At 43.0% G+C, this 22,083-nt stretch overlaps 1 protein-coding gene across 2 annotated transcripts in view; it reads right to left on the bottom strand.

Moving 5' to 3' along the window:
* ZDHHC8 (zinc finger DHHC-type palmitoyltransferase 8) overlaps positions 1-22,083 on the bottom strand; it is a 109,590-nt gene that overhangs the window by 17,770 nt on the left and 69,737 nt on the right. For both annotated transcript variants that reach the window (XR_010082671.1, XM_063415586.1), the window contains exons 2-4: positions 7,372-7,493; positions 3,894-4,051; positions 546-718 (exon numbers count right to left, since the gene is read on the bottom strand). Coding sequence is in view for 1 of the 2 variants with exons in the window: in XM_063415586.1 (XP_063271656.1) it covers positions 546-718; positions 3,894-4,051; positions 7,372-7,493 (453 nt within the window). In the remaining variant the exon portion in view is untranslated. The remainder of the gene's footprint in view (positions 1-545; positions 719-3,893; positions 4,052-7,371; positions 7,494-22,083) is intronic.

Genomic DNA, 22,083 nt, shown 5'->3' on the forward strand with positions numbered 1-22,083 from the left:
TCTAACTAAATTTCATCTCAAAGTTAAGTCCATCTGCTCCTAGTCTGAGTCCTCACCCTTGAGATGGTTAAAAAGCAATGTGAACTCAGTGATTCTGGCATAACCTTTCTACCTTGTAAAGAATGTTCTGCACTGATCTGTCAAGAGCAGTATCACTCCTCAGAGCCAGTGGTTCATGTGTTACACCAGCATGCAGGGGGCTACTTCCAGAGCACTCTGCTCCTAAATACAGCAACAGAGTTTTAAACACAGCAAACAGAAGTTGAGAGCTACACCTTGTTGTAAGCAAAATTAAGGGAGGCAGCTCATCCTTCTGCTGGGTTGTCATGAAGATTGAGAAAAACAAAGGGTCAGCTACAGTTTCTGGAGCAATCCATGTTCACACAGGTACAATGGGAACAGAGGAAAACCTGCACTGAACATTTTACAGGAAAGAAGGGGGATGAGGAGAGGCTCCGCCAGCTCCCGGAGGACAAATATTCAGATTCTTTCTTGCACATTTTCCTCAGTCACCTTGAATCTGGAAAGACCAAAAGGAAGGATACGTAATGGTGGTATGAGCTGCTCCCAGCTTTTCCATATGGTTTAGTACGAAGATGAGCCCAAAGGTGAACACTCCAACCATGTGTGTACTTAAGGACAGCAAGAAGAGAAAAAAATAGCGGTAGTTCCTCCGTCCTATGCAATTGTTGACCCATGGGCAGTGATGGTCAAAATCCTTGTAAAGAAAGGGAGAGATAGGGAAAAATATCCAAACAGTGAAAGAAAATACATTGCCTGAGAGATGAATTTGAAGCACTGTCATGTAAAATTACATCAGACTAGTTCTGCAGCTTTACAAAATGCTTGACTGTCTTTTATAAGACTTTTTAGGACCAAGTTGTTTCTCTATCCATGAATGAAGAGGTACTTGAGTGTTTATAGCGTTTGAAGAGAGGATATATTAAAAATAAAGGACAGGCTATTTATCTGCTAGCAGCAGAAGCACTAATTTTTTATCATCCTTAGCATGAGTCAATTACAATGAAGTTATTATAACCTAGAATGGTTTGAAGATGCAATAGTGCTGCAGAATTCCCTGTCCTACATTTCGGTATTCATACTGAAATGAGTCCACTTTGAACAATGGACATCACAAAAGTACCTTTGTACCAAGCAGGTCACAAAGAAAAGCAACAGCTGGATCAGACACAGGCAAAGTTCTGCACAGGTTCATTAAGTTGTGAATCCAAACCTAACTATTTGTCTCAGTCACAAGTCCAAAGTCCCTCACAAAGTCAGATCCCTTTTAACAGGAGATTTAATAATAAGGGCAAGCGACAGACACCCTCCAGGTGCCTTTCCCCAGTTTTGCAAGCATGTAAATCCACTGTCTCCAACGGGATTATTCCTGACGTGAAGACAAGATCACATGCAAGAAATAAACCCTTCTCACCTCTGTGTTCTTCAGAGCAGCTATTACATTCACTGCACCAACAGATGAACTGGTTATTCGTCACTTTGTGGCAATGCTATTTTTAATCACTGCTCAATGGTGACACAGGGGGATTTGTATTTCTAAGTTTTGTGCTATGAATTTACCAAAAAATTACAAAAAAAAAAAAAAAAAAAAAAAAAAAAAAAAAAAAAAAGCAGCTTTCTCAAAGCACATTAGAAAATGTCAGGGGCAACTTAAATATTAAGATCATTTCAGGCTATATCTGAAATGCTGACATAAAATCTGTCTGTTATGCAAATCTGGCTGAATGCAGCCCAGAATACCTATGGATTATGAAGCTATGTAAGTACTCACTGCAAACACTTCAATTAAGAAAACAAAAATCTGACTGCTTTTGTCACAGATTCATTTTTTGGTCCCTCTGGTAACAGCATGCTTTAAGTTTTAATTTGTTTTATTTCTGCAAGTGTTGTCTGCTTTTGCTGTTTATTGATTTTTATCAAATTGGTTCTAAAGTTTTATATTTGGGAAAATAATTTTTATTGTACATTCTAGACTGCAAGTGAAAATGTGAAATACAACCCTGAGTGGATCTTACACGGAAAGCCATCAGAGTCACTCCTGTTACTGTCTCAAAGCTCTTCTAGAATATGACAGGTGAGTGGGAAATAAGCATCCCAAGAATCAATAAAACATGCTTAAGGCCATGATTTATTGATTCAGAAGTCATTAATACTTTTTGCCTACATTTCTCCACAGCAGTAATAATTTAATTACAAGCAGAGCTCCTTACTTGTGCACCAGAATAGCAGGGAGCATTCAACTGACCTAACTATCAATAGAACTTGTGGAGGGCTAGCCAGAGTCACCTTGCCTTCTGCTATTTTATGCAGGTTCCTTTTGGATTCCCTCCCATTTTCATTTCTGCTGCAGAACTGACTCCCATGGAGAATTCACATCAGCATGAAACTTCAAGTGTTTATACCAGTGAGTTTTGAGCAATCTTTTTCTGAGAAAACTTCATTTCCTGAAAATAAATTTTTATGCTGAGCCACTGGGGAAGGTGGAAGAAAGACACTCCATGGGACAACTGAGAATTTACCATCATCTAAACAATCCTCAGAATCTAGAATTAGTGAAAACATTTATGTTTTAAAACTAGGAATGTACGATTCAGGTTTTCTACCAAAAATCCAGCTCTATCCAAAAATTCACAGCAGTCTAAACAAATTGTGTGTCACAACTTACAAATAGCTGTGGCTACTCCCCTCTACCCAGGGACCTTGGCAGCTCCTCACTCTCAGGCTTCTGAAATCCCACATCCTTCTGAAGCCTTCCAAACAGGACAGCCTTGTCCTATTTATCGATGGCTATTTGGCACAGCACTGCTTCCAGATAATTATAAGTTAGATATATATTGCCCTGAAGGAGAAAATGACTGACACAAGATAAATCCAGGCAGCCTTTCTCTCACTTTCTCTCACTGTGCTGCTTTCTTTGGGACTACTCCCTTGCTTATGGCAAAGAGGATTAGGACAAAGGTAGTGTATACAGCATTCCAGCTGACTCTGGTATTTTTTCCCCTTCTGATTAGTAATTCCTTTCATTTTAATGGCACAGCTGAATATATTTTAGACATATTAAAGATTTCATCTTTCTATTGAAAAAAAAAATAGAGCTTGCAGCAGAAATGATCCTTTAGAAGCAGAATTTTTAGCTCAGCAATAAAAGGTCCCCTGGCAATACACTGCTGTGAATACAGTGCTCTGTACCTACATGTCTGGGAGATGCTTATAGCCCAAAAGCACATCCTACTGTTTAGGGGTTATTTTTTAAACATCCTGTGTGATTCACCAAGACCCTAAGGGTACCAAGAATCAAGAAATCCCCTAATTCAGAGCAATCAGCATTAGAAACATGAATGAACTCATGCTCTGAGCTGGGCTGTTGCAACAAACATGGGCTCCTTCCACTGGCTGGAGAACCATTTGCTGAACTGGGAGTTTGGTTCTCCTGAACTCACACACCATTGTGGCTTCTCTGTTTGTCCACTAATGTAGGCACCAGTTAGCTTCAGATTAAATGATGAGCCTTAAGCTAACCATGACGAGTTAAAATGGTTCACCCTGAATTTCTTGCTCTCTTGAACTCTGCATCAACTCTCCCATTCACCCCTTTTTTTTACACTCACAATCCCTTTAGCTACTTCAAGGAAGACGCAGCCAGCACGATAAATTTTTATTTTAATTACTGCTGGCGACAGGGCTGACAACAAGCATTGTTGCATTTGTCACACACATAACTGAGGGCTGTGCTCAGAGGGACTGCAGCGAGGCCTGGGCTGTGAATCCCCAAGAACCAGGACGCCGGGGCGAGCCAAGCCCTGCTCCCAGTGCAGGGACAAGCCCCGGGGGCCAGGCAGAGCCCGGAGTGCCCTGAGGCACAGCAGGGTTACCTCCACGCAGTTGTCACAGACGCTGCAGTGGGAGCAGCGCGGCGGGCGGTAGAAGTGGCAGGTGGCACACCACTTCATCCGTACTTGGATCCCTTTGATCTCCACGTTCTTGTACAGCGGCGCGCGGAAGTCGTCGTCCTTGTCCTCATCTTCGTCTGCTGCTCGAAGCAAAACTGGGAGTTAGTGGAGATGGCAGAGGGCAGGGGGGAAAGGGCTGATCCTGTCAGTGCCTGGCACGCAGGGACGCTGCACTGTCCCCTTACTGGAGATGAGGCAGAGAACACATGGTTCATCACCTCTGCCCCATTTAAGAGTCCAATTAAAAATAAATGCACAGAATAAAACCCAGTCTATAGCAGACAAATATATACTGGGAAGAAAAAAATATTATTCTAGATTCCTGTGATCTTTATTTGTTTCCTCCTGACAGAAAATCTAAGAAGTTCACATCTATTTAACACCTGCTTAAACATTACAGTGCAGCTGGCATTGGTTGACTGGCTCCAAATTAGGTAGAATTTGATAATGTTGTCCCAGCGGAGCATCAATTACTGTCATGCAGTTCTATATTAAATCTTCTCTAGATGTGTTATCGTGATCCAATTTCCATTGACTTCAGAGGGATTTCTCCCTTCACTTAGATGAGCCTGGGATCTGGCTCAGCTACAGTATTTATCTGCAAGAGTATTCTCTGGATTAACGTTTGTGCGTGGAAGCAGAGTGCTGTACTGGCACCATTCCCTATAATTTTCCTTCATAACTAGTCAGTGGGACTCTTAGTGAGAGCCAGACTCTAAATCCCTTAGGCACTTCTATAAATACAGTCTGTAGGTTCTCCAGTACCATTATAAACCTGCCCAAGCTGTGTAATACATGTGGGCAGATGAAAACAAGACGCTGGAACAGTCAAACCAATCAAGCTCTTATAAAAAAAAATCTGACTATGCTGACAAAAAGTCTGTACATTATATATACCTACATGTATTTAAACATGTTCCTTTTGCAGCATTCAAACACAAGTTTGTATAAAACAGATTCGCATCAAAAATACTGATAGCCAATTGTAGCTGGTATAACCAGCCAGCAAAAAACATTGCCAGTCTCAGCCTAGACTGTAAATCAGACTTTTCAAAGCAGCCCCAATTTCAGTTACTTAATACTTCCTTTCCTACTCATTCATTCTGGTGTATTACCAGAAATTCACTCACAGAGCCAATCCTGATTCATGCCAGAAAAATTAAGAGAGCCAACAAATTAAAAAAAAAAAAATCTAAAAAATGAGTAACAGATCTGGGAGTTTGATTAAGCTTCTCTTCAACAAGCTGAGTTTCTTCAGCCCAAGTTCTATCATTTCCCCACACAGGCCATGTTCTATCTGCTAGACCTGTAAGCTCATATCATATAGCTGGAAATGTGCTTATTTCCAGTTTCCAGAGACCTGAGCAAAGGAATACATTGACAAAGGAATGTATCTTACTACACAGATTCTCACACACTGACCCACTGACAGGGAGCAGACAAGCTTCATATTTTTCTAACCAATTTTTGGTAGCTTCCTTACAGGAATTGTGTGATTTCATTGGAGTCTCAGCTTTTGTACTGCTTATTTGTTGTTTTGGTTTTGAAGTAAATTCCTAACTATCAAAAATGTGCTAAGGAGCTTGAAAACCAAGAAGACTAAACCTAATTTCAACAGCAGAAAGCAAACAGAGTGACTGTGTATTCATTTTAAGTCACTCCTACAATTTCCTGAACTTTGTGCTGGCAGCTCTGCGGGCGGTGTGGGGCGGTGATAAGCTTTTTTTCACATGCACACTTGTGATCTGAAATAACATCTGCTCCTCTTTCCTCCCAGCACTGGTATTTATAGTCTTTTCCATCTTTCCCTTATCAGTTTGATTCCTTCTAAACTCCTACTCCATTACCTTCTCCCAGGACGAATGCCGTGTCTTTTCCCTCCCCTTGCTCCCAGCATCTCCTGACAAAGCACAGGCACAGCACAGAGATGCAAGGCCAAGGCCACAAATGAAGTGAGAGACAGTAGAGGGGTGAACTTTAGGAACTCCTCCTCTTCCTGCTTTGCTCCCGACTCCCTTGTGTAAAGGGAGATGGGATGGGAGAGAAGGTGATGAGAAAGTTTCTGTTTGATCTCCCCGTGTGTTTCTTCCTTAAATGCAAAGTCCAGATTGAAGAACTTGTTTGCAAAAGGAAGAAGCCCAAAGGAAGGTATGAACTGATAATACACTCAGCACTGATCACTCCTGGGGCCAGGTGATGTCCAGCTCTGCTCTGAGGAACGGCCCTGCACAAACACACTGATTTCTCAGACTGAGAATATTTAATGTTTAATTCACTACTGCTATATCTGCTGAGATAAAGAAATAACAAGTCCAGGAGACCCCTTAAAACTCCTCCTGCGTTAGTTCTTTTGAAAGTCACTAGCATCTGTAGCTTTAAGCACCTATACACTGTATCAATTGATCTTACACAAGACACTGAATCTTGCCTCTGTCTTAGTTTGCCTTTACACACAATAATTTCCTTAACTGGAGGCTCCAATACTTAATCAGGGGTGCAGAAGCTTCAGCTGAGAGGAATGGCAGAGAGATGCTCATCATCAGACCCTGCTACCTGGAGAAACCTGGCCTTGCTATTCAGGGAAGCCAGCAGGACTGGTACCTTGTTCTTGTCAGGAAGCAATTGGAAAGAGACACTGAATTTGGTGAACAGAGGTGAGGAAGCACAGCTTGCAGACAGCACAGATCCATTGGTTTAGACAGATTGCCTAGAGCAGTCTCTGCTGCAAACTGCATGTGAATAATTATTGGAAGACAGATAAAATGAGGTGATAATTCTCTCATTAGGATGTGTTAAAAGAGATAGCTGCACTGTGGTTCCCATTACAAAAGCTGAGTGATCTCTATCCTATTTAATCAGCTGTGAATCAGTACTAATTTAAGCAGGAATATCTTTCTAAATGTATACATTTTTAGACACTCTAAGGCAAACCTTAATCATTATCTGTTCTAGCGTTCAATGCTTCTGCATTTCTTTTAAGGTATTCTGGAAGGACTGCTTTGATGAAACTGCTTCAGAAAGTTTAGCCTCTCCCCTCTGCCATGCTCTGCTACCTATTGTGAAGACAGTGACTTAAATCCAGTGTGCCAGCATGACACAGGGGATAGCAATCAAACTCACATCACTCGGGAGAGCTGTCCAAGGAGAACCATTCCCCACAGCCCTGTGCCCTCGAGTGCCAGTCAGAGCAGGTGCAAGGACACCCAGGAGCTCAGAGGGAGCTGGAGGGTACCCAGCATTTCACTGCCATCCCATCCCTACTGACAGCCAAGTACAGTAAATAAATAAATAAAGTCTACAAGATTACTCAGCAGCTTGTGTGTTTGGATACCTGGCACCTCCTTTGGCTTGGGTTTTCAATGCCCTCCCCCAGCCCCTGCAACAGTCCCATTTCTGTTACCTCGTGGGAAAACTCCAGGGTCCATGAAAGTTGCCATGCTGAAGTTTGCCAGTACAAACAAGAAAACGAGTCCATTGTACACTGGGATGGCTGGGGAGATGGCTTTTGTCAACCAGGGGCACCTGTGGAGAAGAAAAGTTACGGGTAAGGGCTCTTTCAGCTGTAACACATAATTTCTTCCCACTCACTACCATCACACAAAGTACTCTGGCCCCCTCCAGCCATGCAGCAAGGCTGAATTTGCAATGTAACAGAAATTTCCATGGAGCCAGTTCCAGTGGTCACTGCAACAACTTCTATAAAGCTGCTTTGTTCCAGAGCACAGAAAGCACAGATTGTTCACAGGGCTCACAGGGCTTTGCCACCCTATTGCCTTATCTGCAATCTGGCATTTTACTACTCTGTGTAAAAGCTTCATCCCATTGTTGCATTTCTGTTACCTTCCCTACGGCCTTGTTGCAGCTGGAGTTACTTTCAATTTTCCCTGGTGTAAAGCACAACAGGATTCAAACCATTGATCCCCAAAGCAGGGGCAAAGAGAATCACATTCACTTCTCACTAAGCTTCTATGATTTTCAACACTCAGAACCAACACTACAAAACCTCTTCTTGGGGGAAAGTTTTGTCAGACCAAGCATGGGCTTTGCAGGTGTCAGCAGAACATGAAAATGTAATATCAAAAAGAAAGTGGATGGCATATGCCATGTGAACAATGTTCAGAGGCACCAGAGAGATTTGTTGCCTACCCAGTCAGCGTAACTGAGAGGAATTGAAGATAAAGGGTAAAGGAGAACGAGTAGGAGACTGTGGAAAGAGGATGGGGAAATGCCTGTTAATTAGAAGAAAATTGTTCAAACTGCAAAGAACACTTCCCACCAGCAGAGAAGGGCATGATGAGGCAGAAAAGAGCCTGCCTTACAGGCTTCACCAAATAAAAAGAAGTGTGCATTCACTCAGCCATTCACAGCCTTTGAACACCACACCAAACATATTTTTCCTGTCTGCAGGAGGAGGTTTGGTGTTACAGGGGCACTGTGGAGAAAAATCTTATCAATCTCATGATACTTGCAAATATAAATAAGGAAGAATGTGGGTCAAAGTATGTAATTGAAAAAAAGACCCCTCATTGAGTTGCTCCTTAGATTTCCACGTCTTGACAGCCAAGGACTCTTCCAAGGCTGCCAAGCAGGCAGGCATTCAGCAACGCCTGCTGCCATTAGCATAAATCATGCACTGGCCCATGTATTCTGGTGTTTTGCCTTCATTACATCTACAGTTGGATCTGACTGTCTGCCAGGCTGAAGCCTGTGCAAAGAAGAAGAAAACAACAACAAGCAAGCAGCCTTCTTCCACGAATTTGCACTGGGTTTGCTACCAACAGGCTGTTTTGAACAGCTGAGAATGGTGACTGACTTTGAAGGGACACTGTCAAACGTGCTCTTGTGGCCAGTGTTAGAAAGTCACCACATTTTCTCCTGTTTCTTTGTGGGCAGGCATAGAGAGATTGTTTTGCACTCTCCACCTCTTCATAGCTGGGTTTTTACCACTGCACTGCTGCAAACTGGTTTTGAAATGACCTTTCCTTGTGTGTGCTTCACTCAGCCTGGCCAGGAGTGAGGAAAAGATGGACAAGTCCTACCCAGGGTGAATGAACCGTAAAGCCACGAGCAAGACACGTCTGTGGCCAGGGCCAAACCTCCAGGCTGACTAAGGGAAAAGGAAAAATTCAGCCAAAGACAGCTTGACTCCCTGAGGTACCTATCCTAAAAAATTATGTTTCCCAAAAGGTGGAATTTCAACAAGTAGCGAGGTCATACTGACTTGCTGCCTTGCTTAGTTTGCCTCAGAGCAGCTGCTGATGACTGAAAAACCAAAGCAAGGCACAAGTTTCTCACTTGCCAGGAAAGGTGCTGCTGCAGTGACCTTGCCAAGCAAGCTGCAGGCCTGTCACTAACAACAGTTTCAGCCACATCCTTTGGAGGAAAGCAAAATAAATCCTGAAGTAAGCGGTTATAAAATCAATTCTACTCAGGGAAGAGTTCTTCCCTCTAAATTATAGTAAAATTAGATTCAGTAATGGGCATGACTGACTTAATTTCTTCCCATGAAGAAACTGCCTACACAGAGAAAGATTATGAAGTTACCCATTGCTTGTCAAGCATGGAGGAGAGATGTCCTTGGCAGTAAAGTCACGTAGGTTGGCAAACCAAGGGACAGGAAACCCTCTCTTAAAGATAACTAGTTACTCTGAACAAGATTATAATGAGAGAGGTTGTCTCAGATGATTAATGTAAGCATTTTTTTAACATTCTCATTTGTGATTTATTTTGTCATGTTCCCAAAAAATATATCAAAATATTAGGAAGAATTTTAGCCATAAGATAAACTGCGCAGCTCATTTAATGGGTATACAGTGTATCTGAAAAGACTTCACAGAAGCTGAAATAAAGGATAGAGTGAGTCACTCTACATACTAGCCACAAGGTCAGTTCATAATCCTTCCATTTCTTCTTCCCAGAATTGTTATGCAGCATCACAGATTACATAAAATTAGATGGGACAAAAGGGGCCTCATTTGTAAACTAGACTGGCCAATAAAAACAGATGTGGAGATCAAGTTCTGGCTCATAACTGGAAAAAGGTCTGAAAAATAAAATGAAGTTTCCAAAAGGATTCACCAAAATTATGCAGCCTCCCTGCCCCTCTCCACTGATGCACATATAATTTCTGGCAAAATAACAGAAATTCTCATCTGAGCCTAGCAGGTTGTTTTATCACTAATCCATCACGTAAAAGCCTGGCTTCTGCCCCTCTACCTCAAGAAGAAAGAAGAAAGCTGCAGAAGTGTTGAAGCAGGACCTGTAGCCAGTTTCTTTTTACTTTGTGCATATTCTCTCTCCAGAAGATCTACTTCCAGCAGCAATTATACCTATTATACAGGAGCAAATACAGCTGAACTTTTCCTTTTTCCTAACAGAAGCTGTTGAGAATTGTTGTTGAGAACAAACAGCACATACGATTTACAACTTTCTTTGGCTGGTGAACTCAAAATTTCAAGAGGCTACAGTTTTGGGTCTTCAACTCATCTCACAGTGGAATTATATAGCAGGAAGGGTACCACAACTTTTATAGGGCTACATGAATTAAATAAGCCAGGACCCTAATGGAGCACCATCAGATTTTTCTCTGAGAGAAAGTAACTGTACAATGTGTGTCCTATTCCAAGTTAATTTGGATCCCTCACTTGAACCAGAAGACCTGAAGGGTAATGGTGCTACTGTTGCAGGTACCAGCCATACTGCACCAAGGACTGCTCCAAAAAGAAACTTTCCTTGGCTTTGTTTACTGCAGAGATTCAGAGCCAGCACACGCCACCATGGCACACTGGGGATAATTACAGATCTCAAATTTTTCCAAACAAAGCACACAATTACACAGGCAGCATTTCCCTCATAATTATACTTCTCTGACACAGAGTGATTCTGTTCATAACTCAGTGGAGAGTAATGCAGGGCGACAGATTTAATCTCATTTATCCTATTTGCTCTTGAAACCCTATCCTAATAAAACAGAAAGTTAAAAAGATTAACAAATAGGATCACACAACTTGCTAGGTGTCAGATAGACTTAGCATGATCAGCTGCCTTCCTCTGCTAAATTAAACAACAAATAATCCTTTCTGCTTTTTTGCCTGGTGCTTTGTAGCAAGACATGTTTGTGTCTTATAGTTATAGTTTACCTATAATGAAGTAATCAAATAGGACATTTTTCTTGAATCCTGCTCTAAATTAAGATTTGGTATTTTTCATTAAAACATGGTTAGAGAGACAGTAGGCCAAAGAGAATGGAGTCTGGGATTTCAAAAACTCTGACTTTGTCTCATAGAGCCACCAAAAGCCACCACTCCCCCCAGGCACCCCAGTTCCATATTCTGCAAATGAGACCAAACCCCTGCCAGACCACCTTCCCCACTGCAGGACAGAGTGTTTGAAAGTCTTAAAGCCTCTCTGTTAGAGCTGGTGGCTGGGGTGTTTGTGTCCCTGGAGGCAGCTCCAGACACCCACCAGCCCCCCATGAACGGGGCAGGGGTGAGGGGATGCTGCTGGGCCGTGCTGTGGGGATGGGTCTGGGATTCACCCAGCAAACAAGGCCAGTGGTTCACCTTACAGCCTGCCTGGAAGGGAAGGGAACACCAAACCTGCACATGTGAGCTCGGGTCTGGAGGCCAGAGACAGGGAGCAGGACATGGGGCAGGAGGATACAGCCCTGCCCTTTCCTGAAGCTGCTTGTGCAGTGCACAGAGATGTGGGAACCTCGAGAGATGGGCTTCTAAGCTTTGGACATTTATCCACACCTAATAAGAAGACCCTCAAGGATTGTCTAATTGGCTGCTCAGCTGCACCTAATACTTTATCTGAGATTACCACACATCCTTCCCCTCAGCCTCAACAGATGGCTAATGCATAATAAAATGATTTATTTCTCCACAAATCACAAGGTGCAGGGTTATAACACAGAAAAGAAAGCACCTCTTAAAAACAAATGTACTTCTGCCACCACACCAGTGGTAAAAGAGTAATGTGGAATAGCTGATTCAGTGCATGCAAGTAGAAGCAGTTCACTGAAGTAGGGACTAATTAGATAAGAGGGGTCAACAGGCAAACATAATTTGACTAAGAAAAAGTACTAATTTCACTGGAAACTTTCAAGCAATGTCCAAAGACTGGAGAAGCCTGTCCCTGATTCCTCTTCAAGAGTTTCTAGCCAAACCCTGACATGTTAAGAACATGTTTGCAATGTAAAATCCACATAAACAATTTCTAATCATCCAACCAAAGATTTAGCATTTCTAACATCAACCTTGGGAGCTGGACTCAACATCCTGGGCTGCCCAAAAGCTGCTCTACCCTGTAAGGCACAACAGTCAGGATGGCTGAGAGGACACACCAGAGGGACAGGTCCACAGGGGTAAAAGTCCTCCTCAACCACCCTCACCAGCTGGAAGATAAATGAAAGGGCAATCAACTGACTGATTCTGAACACCTATGTTGTAGAAGGATTTGGAATTGGATATAAACACTGTGCCCTAAAGACCATTCCACCAGTTGGTATGTGGGACAGAGAAGGTGCAAGACACATCCTAAAGGCTGTACATGGCCCAGTCTGCACCACAGAGCAGAGAAGGGCAGAGCTCCCTTAGTCTTTAGCAGTGTTAATCTACCCCATTTCTCACACTTCCCAGTCTGGGTGAGATTTTTCTATTTATATGCTTTTTCCTACCCTGAAATTACAGAAAAGTACCTTTCTGGAATAGTAACAGAAAAGAAAAAAATCACGCATCTTCCATTTTTTCTCACTGTCAAAGACACCATGAAGATTATTGTATATCTAAAAATATTTTCCAAGGTGCTGAGACATCTGTAGGTTTAACAAGGCATCACTGGAAACAGAAGAGAATTTATGTGAGTGTCATAACCAATGTGAAACAGAACAGCAAGTCTTGTGAAAATAGCAGGAGGTTCTGGACTGCCAGGTTCTTTGCTCAGCTCTGCATATCAGATTTTGATAAGTGAACTAATTTCTGCACCATATCTTACTCATTGGCAAGGCTGCAGATAATACATCGTTGCCATAGCACTACACTCTCGCTGTGAGTATGGCAGTTCTACTGACAGAAAGTGACATCAAAGTAAAGGATAGCAAATCCAAATGTTACCAAAAAATGGGAAAAGGACAAGTAAATACTGGAAAATTTATTACTGAAAAGCAGTAAATGATGAGAACTGAGTGCTACATAGAACAGCTCATGCTGGTGATAAATGGGACCTACCAAAATATCCACCCTGAGTTTGCAGGTGCAGTTATCCATCAAAGAGGCAAAAAATCACCCCAAATCTCACCACCAAAAACCTCATTAATTTCATTAGTCCCTTCCTCATTGAACTACAGACGAACACTAGAGATAGAGGTTCAAATCCATCACCTGCTTAACTGTGTTTAATTATTCACAAGAAATGTGCTGGGCTGGAATTTACTCAGGTTTAACAAGAGCTGATGGGGTTTCAGTGAACTTTCCATTATAGTCTGGACTCCATCCAAAGGCTAGTGGTTCATGTCTGGCAATACACAGATCAGAGGAGCTAAATCAATTAAAAAGTCAACTTGAGATGTAATGGTCCTTGGTGAAAAATCTTATCTGGGCTATACATCGCCCCCAAAGTAAAACACAATCTACTCTTTTCAGAAAGCTGCCTGAAAGTTCTGGGAACATGTTCCCTTTCTCCCTTTTTTAACAGTCTGCAAATATCTGAGAAAAGCCAGTACTGTCACATGAACTAATGTGGGGGAAACACAGGAGGAACAAGAATACCAATAACCCAGTCTGAGTGAGACCACCACAGGGGCAAACACACCCATCATCCCCACGTTCAGAAGCTGTCCTGCCGTCCCAGACCTACTGTCCAGGCACAGGCTGACCCTGCAGCCAGCAGGCAGGACATGCTGTGTGAGCTGTGACACTGTGACTTTCCACACCATGTGCATGGCCAGCAGACAGCCTGGGCTGGGCTGGACTCAGCTCAGGCCTTGCAGAGATGCTCTGTGCACACTCAGTAGTGCTGTGAGCCCAGGAACCTCAGTTCTGGCTACTGCCAGGAGCTGCACTTGGCACGCTGCTGAGAGCAGGGCTTGGGCAGGCAGGGGCTGGGCTCACCTGCTAATACACAGCAACCCAGCAAAATCCTGGGGTTTTTGTTTTTCTACACACTGCTTTGAAATCTGCACTGTCCTGCAGGGAGTTAAGGGCCTACTCAGAGTCAGTCTGCACTTACTGACACACATGAAGGCCCAGGACAGAGATCTGATGTACTTTTAAAGGAATACATTGTAATAGTGCGGCAGCACTGGAAACGCCCAGCCCCTCGTTTGCACCTACCTCAAACGGAAGGCATTCACTGCACACTGACCTGGGGTACAGACAGGTTGGATTTCAGAGCACACAATAACATTTTTGAATGAGGAGAAGGATAATGCTCACAACAAAGTGAGGCAGTAGGTCTTCATGGCACTTCAAGTGTCTAATGGGCTGTGAGCATGGAAACCCTGCTAAATGGGAAATTGGAGAATTATCTCCAAGCAGCAGTGAATGCTCTGGTGCCTCAGGAAAGGAGCCAATTGCCAGTGCTTGGGCAAATCAGAGCAGATTCTGGGTGTAGGCACGTGGGGTGAGCACACAAATCCAGAGACAAACACCTTCTGTTTGCTTTTTCAATCCTGGACTCTGCAAAGCCTAAAATGCCACACAAGATGGAAGAGGCAAGGACAAGTGTAATCCAGGGCTTCTCAGATGTGCATCAACCTTTTATCAGTACCATGCTGGGCAGCTGGAAATGAACTCTGCTTTTTCCATCAGCCAGTAGGAGAGCTCAGTGCATGGATGGTGTTTGGGTCATGACAGAAGAGAAGTGCAATAAGGATTAAGTGCAAAATAACCTCAGCAGGAGAGACACTAGTTGCTCTGTCACACTGAAAGTTTTAAATCCACTGGGTTAGAAAAAGAAGGAACTGCTACTCAGTAACATTCCTTAGCAGTTCTGTCTGCATGTGGCTCGCCACCAGCATCGCTACACTGCAACAGCTGTGTGACTTCCAGCCCACTCCAAAGGTCACATAAGCAGATCATCAAGCCATGGAAACCTTGCTAAATGGGAAATCGGAGAATTACCTCCAAAAGATGCTGTATGAATTCATAACACAGCAGAGTTCTCAGTGCACGAGGCTGCACTGCCCTGTCTGTGGTCCCTCGTGCACCACTTGCAGCAATAATGACAGGCCAGCTGCCCAGGCCAGTGTCCAGGGAGGGCAGAAGATCCTTCAGTGTGTGAAAGGGACACACATGCTACACAAGCCGAGTTTTTCTGAGCGTTTTTGAAAACACCCTGTGGAATGCAAGCTTGTGCTTCTAATTTGTAACATCAGAACTATGAAATGGATGTCACACTGACCACCGCAGTGCTAAAAAGGACAGCCCCTCATCCTGAGTGCACCACAGTCCCATTTCCTTGAGTGAGGAAGAACAGCATTTATCTGGTCAACGCCAGTGACTCTCATGATCTTCCACACCTCTCAGCAATCAGTAACACGAGTTTTTGTTGGAGAGATGGAATTGCATTTGCCAGATCCCAAGATGGAAAAAAAGCACAGGATGACTCTTCCCCGGCTGAAGGATGTTCTCCTGTTTCTCTATTGTATTCATCCTTGTCTATACACACATGAATCCAGCAATGTGGAAAGCTAGGGTGGGCTGCTGCTACAGAGTTGCTTTTTAAACCAAGTTTAAATTATCAGCAGCCTAATTAAGACACACTTGGGGTGATCCCAGCTACTGGCACTCAAGGTTTTGCACACTTGCTCACTGTATTCCCCAACCACAGACTGGCAGAACTTCTAGTACACATTCAGTGTTTGAATTCATGAGACAGTGGTGTAGTGGAAATAAGGCAGCTCATTTTAAGTATGTGGTGATGAGAGAGAGAGAGAGAAACAAGTAAAGAAATACTATGATATAAGGAGGGAGGTGGTGACATCAGTGAAAAGACAGTCTACATTACCCTTGTTGAAAAGTTAATTTGATTTGTTAGATATTCCTTTTTCCACATGAGCTCTGTAGAAAGAAATTCAACTTCACAAGATACCATCCCTTTACAGCTACTGGAGCAATTACCTAACTAAAAGACAGCATCTATTAGATTAAAGTATGTGCCACTTAAATTAACAATGAGCCAATAAGCATAAGAAACATTCAGGGTGAGCTCTGAACTCTGCGATCATGTCCTCGGTGGATTAGCAGGGTAACATGATGTGCTTTCAAAGATGCAGGGGAAAAGAAGCAAAGCAGAGAACGCCAGCAGAGGCAGCCCAGGTGTCTGAGGCTGATGCTGGGCCGGCTGGGGGTCCTGGTGTCAGGCTGCAGTCACGGGGCTGCCTCCGGGAGCTGCCCTGTTGGAACACTGCTCTGGAAAGAGCTGGAGGGGCTGCCTGGGGCCGTGGGCACTGCCAGGGAATATCTCACTGCAGGATCTGACCCTCCACCATGAACTGGCAGAGAGGTGCCAGCCAGCCCTGTCAGGGATGCTGCATGACCAGAGCTGGAAGGACAGGACAGAGCATCCAGGACCCAGGTGTTTGGCAGGGCAAATGCACCAATGTACCAAAATACCAAGGTACAAATGCACCAATGTACCAAAATACCAAGGTACAAATGTACCAATGTACCCAATGTACCAATGTACCAAATGCACCCATGCACCCAATACCCAGCTGGCTCTGACAGATCTGCCAGCTGCTCTTTGCAGTGCTGGGGCACCACAGAGACTGTGACAAAGGAGGGGCAGGAAAATCCTGTCAGGTGAGTGATAACAGTTAAACTTCCTCCATGACTGGAAAACGCTGTTCAGGAAATCTACAGCTAATTGAGACCAGAGGTTCTTGCAGACTTGTCTGGATCTTGTATTGCCTTTGAGATCTGGAAACAATACCTGTCCATGGCCTGAATAACACTCTTCAGAGCTGCTACACAAGGTTGTTGGTGTATGCAATCGCTTGCTTATGTGGGGAAAGGAAACCACTTCCAATCTGAACTCTCTTGTTTCAAGATTTCTAGACACATGGTACAGCAAAATTATTACAGTTGCATTACAATTGCAGTCATTACAAGCTTCCCCTGTGTGAACCAAAATGATTAGGGACTTCATATTTTATAGAAGAGATCAACAAAGCAAAGAGATAGACACACCTCTATTGCAAACAGATACAGAAGATAGGGTAGAAAATGTAAACATTCTCACATATCAAGTACTGGAGCAAATATACAATAAAACAAAAGCCTCTCTTAGAATCCCATCATTCATTTCCCTCTGGAATATCCTCTTGAAGGGGTTTTATGGAAACCTGAACTGGGAGCATGACATTTATATACCTCATTCTCACTACACTGAAAAAGAACATTTGCATAGCAGGTATAAAGGCACCCTAATACATTAAGATTTTAGGCAGGGAATAAAAAAATCTAAATTATTTTAGCTGATTTAAGAAAAATATGAGACCTTCATGTTTCAACATATAAAACTTTGCATTTGGAAAGAATATGCTCCTGTGGCCACCTGCTTTGGGATGTTTCACCCCTTCTTAAGCCACCAGCTGGTACCAGTCACCTTTTTACCAGTCACCTTTTGAAACTGCACATCAGAGGAGAATCACCAGTGATTCAGCCTATTTTGCCAACACTTTTAATCATAAACTGGAACAGAGCTAAAACTTATGGCCAAAGTAACCAGGTAACAAAACAGACCAAGACACACTGTCCCATTCAGCCCCTTGCTACCACAGACACCACCTCTCCTGGCCAGGCACTGTTCTGAGACCCAGCAACACATTTTTATACCCCACATCTCTTCCTGGCAGGGTGGATGCCAGCAACAGCAAGGCAGAACTGGGGTCCTCCCTAACTGCTTCCCAGCCCATTTCTGCAGGAGGTCTGGGACTGTTTTGGGGCTCAAGGACAGAGCTGAAAAATCCTCATTTCTTCCAGCAGAGGGTAGTGGGACACACAAGCCTGCAAGCAAATGTGTAAGATTAAATTGCAAGCGAGAGATACACAGAGTTCAAACAAAACCAAGGGTGCAAAACCACAGCTCCACTGCCTAACCCAGTGGAAATGTTACAAAACTAAACACATTCCTCCATTTGCATTCATCAAATGAAGAAACACATCAAATTCATCTTGTTCTCATTATCTCCACCCTTCCCCAGTAACAACATCATCTTCATTCCCCTTTCTAATTTTGGGAAGGACACCCTCAGGCAGCAGCAGAGTCAAAAGAGCCTTTTTCTAAACATCTCTACTAGAAATCTGCCTTCCCTTTCCCTCTGTGGAACTATTCTCCTTTCCTTGGATCTGCTCGACTTTCAGGCACTGTTTCATCTCCTCTCCCTCCCGTTGTCCTGTTTAAATCAAATGACTGAGCAGTGCCACACGTCCTTCTGCAGCAGAGCACCACGGTGAGCTGCAGCCTCAGCCTGGGTGTGTGGCCACTCAGAGCATCCTCAGGAGCCTGCACGGGTCTGCAGCCCATGGGCAGAGCTGCACACAGATGTCCCAGGCTCAGGGCAAAGGGGACACGGGCAGAGGACTTGTGGCTGTTCCCAAGCATTCTCTCAACAGATACCAAGAAGAATCACTGAGGGAGAAGAGTCACAGTCTTCTCAAACTATTAAATCACTGTCCCAAGACTCCCCTGCCTGCACATCAATGACTTGAACATCTCTGCTTACCATCTAACAGGATTAGGGCAGGCTTCTGGAGGCAGCTTCTCCTGCAGGGAAAATCTTATTACAGAACCCATCAAAAACCAAAATGCTTTTGGGGAGCAATAAAAACCTAAAACAACCACAGTGACTGTCACATTAACAGTAATTTTTTTTATTTAAATGATGAAACCTAACAGCATCACCACCTTAGGTCTAAGTGTCTCTGTCAGCATGGACAAAATATAAAGCAAGTCTTCCAATATTTGTGCTGGTGCACAGGTATTCAATTCAGGTTGACAGAAAACAAAATTACTTTCTTACAAAACATCCTGTGAGGAGATAGCATCTTAATTACAGAGACAGGGAAATGGGATTCAGTCTGGCATACAGACTTGTTTCTTGCCAATTCCACTCCAGAGGTGAAGATCCCCCTAGCAGCCACGAAGATGGGGCAAGTGTCACTCCTTTACTGTTGTATTATTGACTATACCCCCAAAACTCAGAAATTTGAAAGGCAGGACACAGGGTAGCTGTTGTCCCTATTAATACTTCACTGTTCACTAAAAGCCCATGAGTTTTGCCATTTTGGGGTGCGTTTCTTTGGAAGAATCACAGAGTAACCAGAAAAGGTACAATTATGCACTGGATGTGATAAACTAAAACCTTTCCAGCTCTGTGGCCATAATTCAGGACCATAAGCTAATTGCAATTACCTGAGATACATTAACAAAGCTTAATACTCCCAAGTCAAAATGGGACAATTAGCAGCTCCTGTACCAAAATAGAAGACTATGGAAATGACATATGTGCCACCATCTGCTAACGATATGCAAACCAATTTGGGGATGGAAAAGAAAAGAAAAATAAAAAAAGAAACAGTTTCTCGATGAAACTTGTTCCCATTTCCAAGAATCAAAGCGAATATTCAGCTTAAACATTACACTTTCCAGATTCCCAGCTGGGACCAGAATGAGGAGCGTCAAGCATCTTATGATTTAACTGTTGAGAAATTTCCAGGCCACATTTTCAAGCAAGAGGTCTGGCTACAGATCTGAAGTGTGGGATGTTTTGTCTGTGGACTTCTGTCCTTGCTTCCAGTGGCAATAGCTTGCATTAGTATATGTACTTTTTAAATACCCAGCTGCTCCTGAACTTTGTTAAGTGTTTAATTCATGCTTTTCCCCCTTGATTTAATTTAAAAAGTAGGGACCATCATTCTGCTTTTAAGAAAAAAATGAACATTTACTTCTTGCTGAACAGCTGTCACAGTATAATGAAAATAATTTACTGCTCAGTTTTTCTGAATGAATCCCTTATTCCTCCTGTCCTTTCCTCCTTGAATATTTCCTGAAAGTCATAAACCACCAGCAAACTAATTTTGGCTTATACTAGAAAACTTCTTTAACTCTGAGATGCCTCACTGCCCTTTACATCCCTCTGCAACAGCAGATGAGTGCCACAATGAACAGGGGAAATGTGGAGCTGCACACCACAGGAGAACAGCCACAGAGACATAAGCAAAGCTTGCTAAGATAAAACTTTGCCATCATCTCCTTTGACTGTGGGGAGAAAATAATAAAAAAAAAAGGCAAGTCAGAGTAATCAGAAAATCCAAGCACGGAGCTGCAATTCATACTCTGAGGAAAACTTTGAAGAAAACTTGTAATTTCTGAAATTGTAGCACAGTGCACCTGATTCCACAGGGCAAGAACAAGGTAGAAATGAATTATGTTCTGGGAAGTTAAATCCCTGAAGTACCCTTTGGTGAATATGAAAAGCAATTCCTTTTTCAGAGCCAGAAGAGTGCCTTTTTTATGTTTTAATTCCAGGATGCACATTGAGTTATCCAGATAATATTCTTCTCACTCACCCACTGGACTAAAAACAGGCTCTTGCTTATTTACCTGAAGAAGCATAGTCAGATAGTTTGAGTGGCCTGGTTGGGGGTTATTTTTTTCACCAGTTTGTTTATATATTCCACAATTCAGCACATTTTTTCCTCTGGGAAAAACCCCCTCACTTTTAACATTAACTTCAGCAATTTTGTGAAGTTTTCCATTTAAAACAATACAAATGTCAATAAAAATTAACTGCAAAGTGTTCTAGGGACAGAGATTGACTAAAAAATGGCTGAAATTAGTGACTCTCAGCAACAGACTGGTACATCCTCAAACAAGAGATTTACACTGCTGCAGGCTGGCCATGGAGATGCAGGTGAGGAGTGAGGTCCATCCTCTTCCTCATCTTTTCATAACAGCCCCTTCTAAACCTTCTTGCTTGTGACACTAATTCTGTCATGCTTACAGGCCTGCTTCCACACACTACAGAGAGGAAAAGAGCCTTTAACATTGCTTATTCCTTGGACAGGAGTGACACACTCATTTTGTCAGCTCTTCAACATCTGCTGATCAACAATAAACAGAGATATCAGCAGGTTTTGTTTTGTTTTTTTTTTTACAATACCAGATCCATCAAGTCATTGACAAGTTAACAAATCTGCTTGCTTTTCATGGTGCTTTGCTTTGATTTTTTGTAATTAAACAAAAGATTGTTTGGATGCTGCCTTTTCCCTCAAAATGGAGCAGTGCCATACAGCAGTTTAACTCTGTATTTGGCTTCTGAAGCATCATATTCCCTCTTCTCCCCCCCATGACAGCTCAAGGCAAACCACAGTCCCTGGGACATCTGGAGGTTGTGGTTTGACTGCATCCCTTCCTGAACAAATGCAATCAGCTTTGCTGAATTAATAATTATTTAGGAATTGTTAGTATTTCTGAATTGCAAAACTCCATGCTTGCAAAGGCTGTAGAGAACACAGCCCTGCTTCAGAAGATTACTAGAAAGAAAAGAAAAGCTTCATGTTACTTGTCTGAACTGTTCAAGATGAGAAAATGCATTTGCCTTGTTTCTTTAGTAACTGCTTTTCAGCAGCTCCTTTGGTATTCCCTGCTTCTCTCAAATTCACATAACCATGGCTTAGTTTCCCAGACTTTTTGTGGATGTTGGAAAAAAAAAAAAGCTAGAGAGAATGATATGGTTATGCTAAAGATACAGTAAACACAGCCAGCAAGAAAACACAACTATCCTCATTCTGAATAGAAACAGATGCCAAGACAGCAGAACTCTGCCTTGAACTGGAAACATTTTCAATTACTCACAATTTGTGCCAGCAAAACAAAAAAGGGGTTAAAGTGAATTCAGAACATTCTACTCGATGTAGAAAAGGCAGAGGGTGTGCTCCCACTGGAGCCCCTGTGCCAGTGCTCCAGACACTGAGGGGCCTCTCGGCATCCATGCAGTTAAACCATCCCGGCAAAGCTGCACCCTTCGGAAAAGTCAACCTGGGTGTGCACTTCTGGCAGAAGGGCTGCCTGGGCTGAGGGAGGAGCAGCCAAGGAGAACAGA

This window comes from Prinia subflava, chromosome 19, assembly GCF_021018805.1.
Source record: "Prinia subflava isolate CZ2003 ecotype Zambia chromosome 19, Cam_Psub_1.2, whole genome shotgun sequence".
NCBI classification, from domain to species: Eukaryota; Metazoa; Chordata; class Aves; order Passeriformes; family Cisticolidae; genus Prinia; species Prinia subflava.